A 4,123-nucleotide genomic window follows, 5' to 3' on the forward strand; every position below is an offset into this window, starting at 1 on the left:
CTCAAGTGGGAGCAGCAGAGCATCGCCTGCACTCGATAGTGAGTGTGCATCACCCCTTTCAAGACATCCTGCAAGTCTGCGGTGTAGGACAAAGGATTGCTTTGTCTTCAGCCCAGTTTCTCAGCTGTGGCGGGCATTTGGGGAATGAGCCAGCAGATGGGAAAGTGTGTCTCTGCATTTCAAATAGGTCAAACTAACATTTAAAATGTGTTTTTCAAAGCCTAGGCTCAAGTTTCAGAAACTTTGGGAATTCGTTTTTGCCCTTCCACCAGAATACGTAGCGTCTGATAAGGTGGCAAGGTTCAGAACACAGCCAAGCCGGCACCTTCTCTGGACCAGCTCTTGCCCAGACTTGCTTAGCAGGTTACAGCCACGTGAGGCTTGCTACACGGGTCCCAGGCGGCAGAAACAGCTGGATTCGGCTGAGCAAGGGCAGCAAAATCCTGAGCCTGTCTAAACTCAAGCGACCCGGCCGAAAAGACAAACAGGGACCCAGAGCAGGTGCCGCGGCCCGAGCCCCACCGCGCCAGGCTGCAGGCAGTCAGCTCAGGTGCCCTTTCAGGGCGGTGCGCGCGACACTGCGCATGCGCGGGGCCTCTCGGCGCTCCCCTCCCCACCCGAGCGCCGCGAGCTCGCGCGTCCTGCGCGCCCCGCCCCGTCGTGACGTCGCCCGGGAAGGGGCGTGGCGAGCCGGTTGAATGGCGCGCCGCGACGAGCCGCGCGTTCCTCGGCGGCTCACGTGACGCGGCCGCGCGGCCTGAGGTAAACAATCGCGGCCGCGCGCCACCGCCTCCCCCCCCCCCGCGCGCGTTCCCGCCTCCCAGCCCGGGGCCGCGCGGCGCGCGCGGTTGCGCAGCGGGAATTTGGAGCGGGGCCCCGCTGGCGCGCGCGCGCGCGCTATTTGCGGCCGGCTGACGCGCGCAGCGGCGGCGGCCGCCCGTGGGAGAGTCATTTCTATTCCGGGGGCCGCGGTCAGCGCGCTCCGCTGGCTCCCCGGGCCGCCCGCCCCCGGGCCGCGCCTATAAGGGCCGCGCGGCCGGCCGGGCCATGCAGCTCTACAGCAGCGTCTGCACCCACTTCCCCGCCGGGGGTCCGGGCCCCACGGCCGCAGCCACCGCCACCGCGCCCTCCGCAGCCACCGCCGCCGCCTTCAAGGTCTCCCTGCAGCCGTCCGGGCCCGCCAGCGCAGCCCCGGAACCCGAGACCGGAGAGGACCGACCCGGAGCGCCCGCCGAGCCCCGGGAAGCCGCCGCCACCGCCGCGATGCCTGCTTACTCCTCGTGCTTCGAGGTGGTGCCCGGCACCGCCACCGCCGCCGCCGCCCCGGCTGCCCCGGCCGCGTCCTCCTCCTGCAAGCCGCCGCGGCCACCGCCGCACTACACGTCCACGGCGCAGATCACCGTGCGCGCCCTGGGCGCAGACCGCCTCCTGCTGCACGGGCCCGAGCCGGCACCCCCGGCCACCCCGCGTGCCCGCTGCCTGCTGCTGACCCCCTCGCCGCCACCACCACCACCACCGCCACCCGCCGCCGCCGTGCCCAGCCCACCGCGCCGCGGCTCCTCGGCCTGGCTGCTGGACGAGCTGCTGCGGCCCGAGCCCGACGGCCCGGACAGGAACTTCCGACGGAGCGAGCACCAGCAGGCCCTGGCCGCCGCCGCCGCCTCCAAGCCCCGGGGCCCCGCGCCGCTGTCCCTGGGCAGCTCCGAGTCCGGCTCCGGTGTCTGGAGCAGCGGCCAGGAGCCACGGGCTCCCGGGGAGCAGCCCTCGAGCCCAGACGCAGTGGATCCGGAGCCCCATGCGGCCCATGCTACTACGGCTGCTGCGGGCAGCGAAGAGGCCGAGACGCTGGTGGTGGTGTCCAGGGCGGACCCCCGAGACGAGAAGCTGGCCCTGTACCTGGCGGAGGTGGAGAAGCAGGACAAGTACCTGCGGCAGAGGAACAAGTTCCGCTTCCACATCATCCCCGACGGAAACTGCCTGTACCGTGCGGTGAGCAAGGCCGTGTACGGCGACCAGGGCCTGCACCGCGAGCTGCGCGAGCAGACGGTGCACTACATCGCCGACCACCTGGACCACTTCGGACCGCTCATCGAGGGCGACGTGGGCGAGTTCATCGTGGCCGCGGCGCAGGACGGCGCGTGGGCCGGCTACCCGGAGCTGCTGGCCATGGGCCGCATGCTCAACGTCAACATCCACCTGACGACGGGGGGCCGGTGGGAGAGCCCCACGGTGTCCACCATGATCCACTACCTGGGGCCCGAGGACGCCCTGCGGCCCAGCATCTGGCTCAGCTGGCTCAGCAACGGACACTACGACGCCGTCTTCGACCACTGCTACCCCAACCCGGAGTACGAGCACTGGTGCCGGCAGACTCAGGTGCAGCGGAAACGCGACGAAGAACTGGCCAAGTCCATGGCCGTGTCCCTATCCAAAATGTATATTAAACAAAACGCATGCTCTTGAAGTGTCTGCGGCCGCTTGACACGCCCAGGGAGAGGGGCCGGCTGGGGACTCTGATCAGGGTAATGGCACTTTAAAAATTTTTTTTTGTTTTTCCTAAGTAGATTCCCCGTAGGTGTCCTGCCTTAATTTTTTTCCCCCTTTTTTTGAATGTCTGTTCTTCCACGCGGGAAGGTCGCGGAGCACAAGAAGTGTTCCGGCTTTGGCGATCCGACTGCTGTTTATAATGTGCCGTTTGTTGTAAAGCACTCCCTTGCATTTGCAAGCTGATTGATCCTAGTGTAAATTTTGTTCATTCCTGGTGGTCTATTTTATATATATATATAATTGTATTTTTGCACAGAATTTTTAAAATACAACTGACGCAGCCGCGTCTGAGATGTGCTCCGTTTTGGATAGAATGCTTTCCAAAGGAAGAAGAAATACTTTCTATGAAGTTTATTCTCCGGGACAGACTTTGGCGTTGGTTGGAACGTCACGATTCTGTGTGACGTTTCTCCGTGTATCCGTGTGGTGAGCGAGGATCGGCCCATTCCACGATGAGGAAACAGATGTGTTGTTCGTGGCAATCATTATTTTTCTAGAACTGGTCAATCTTTTTTTAAGAGAGAGAAGTACTTGGGGTCGAGGGGAGGGGGTGGGGAGATTGGCTTTTCTACCGGGTGTTACTTGAAAGTTTGATGTTTGCTCTGAGTACCTCGGCATGGATTCTGTCCTGTGGCTGTTTTTGGAGCGCGTTGTCTGATCGGTTGCTTTATTTACAATCGTGGTCATTTTGTTACCCAAGGAATTTCACTCCTGGATTATTGTGACCGGATAAACCTTCCTGCTTTATCGCTTCTGTCTTAAGAGAGAGATGGGAAGGAAAATGAGAGTTTGGAAAGCATATAGCTGGAACCAACTGTGGCAGGAATTTACTTTTCAAGCGGGAAAATGCTGTCCGTCTTCATGTTGCGTGTTCAAAAAGCAAAATAGGATTTCCCTGCGTTTTATAGAAAAAGATTGTCAACAGAGCTTGTGCGGTTTGCTGGGTCAAACAGTATTTCCCACCTACAAATCTATCTTGTTGCCACTTTAACTATTTTTAGTCATATTTATTAAGTACTGCAGTTTGTACTTTTTTTTATTTTGTAACATTTTGTGACTTTCTTTTGTACCACACTGTATATTTGTACGATAGAGCAGTTGTCAGCCGATGGAATGAATAAAATGGCATAATTTTACGACAGCTTTGTGGATAGTGTTCTTTAAATGACCTTGCCTCTTGGAATGGTTCATGGAGAACCATAGTCGTTTTTAATATGAAAAACATGCTACAGAATCGAGAGAGTTCATGAAATCTCATACGAACAGAATGGTATAAAAATAACTAATTGCAAAGTCTCAGTGAAATATAATTGAATGAAAGGTGGAGGAACCCGAGAACTTGCTCTTCTAAGTGTAATGCCTGCCTGCTAGGTCACAGCTGTGGACCTTTTGGCTGATGACCAGGGAAGCACAGGATTTGTATTAACCAGCAAAGGTCTAATTAAGTCTCATACACTTATGTGCCTGTTGCTACCAGGGTAGATTTTTGTTGTTGTTTAATGTTTTAAAGAGCAGTTGAAGTGCCTTCATTAAAAAAAAAAAAAAATTAGTCTGCACCCTAGACAAAATGGGAATC

At 58.0% G+C, this 4,123-nt stretch overlaps 1 protein-coding gene across 2 annotated transcripts; it reads left to right on the forward strand.

The window, feature by feature from the left end:
- Positions 1 to 1,047: 1,047 nt before the first annotated feature.
- Positions 1,048 to 3,454, forward strand: OTUD1 (OTU deubiquitinase 1). Of its 2 annotated transcripts, XM_040992613.1 has the most exons (2): positions 1,048 to 1,433; positions 1,515 to 3,454. In XM_040992613.1, the coding sequence occupies exons 1-2, from the start codon at positions 1,048 to 1,050 to the stop codon at positions 2,461 to 2,463; spliced, it is 1,335 nt and encodes a 444-aa protein (XP_040848547.1). In that variant the 3' UTR covers positions 2,464 to 3,454. The 2 variants fall into 2 exon arrangements, with proteins under 2 accessions (XP_040848547.1, XP_040848546.1); XM_040992612.1 differs by having other exon boundaries at positions 1,048 to 3,454.
- The last annotated feature ends 669 nt before the right edge of the window (positions 3,455 to 4,123 follow it).

The sequence above is a fragment of the Ochotona curzoniae genome, unplaced genomic scaffold (genome assembly GCF_017591425.1).
Source record: "Ochotona curzoniae isolate NIBS_2020 unplaced genomic scaffold, NIBS_Ocur_1.0 contig_78, whole genome shotgun sequence".
Classification (NCBI taxonomy): Eukaryota; Metazoa; Chordata; class Mammalia; order Lagomorpha; family Ochotonidae; genus Ochotona; species Ochotona curzoniae.

Bases quoted from the DNA above. Each gene is read 5' to 3' on its own strand.
- OTUD1 (XM_040992612.1), top strand. From the start codon at position 1,048: ATGCAGCTCTACAGCAGCGTCTGCACCCACTTCCCCGCCGGGGGTCCG.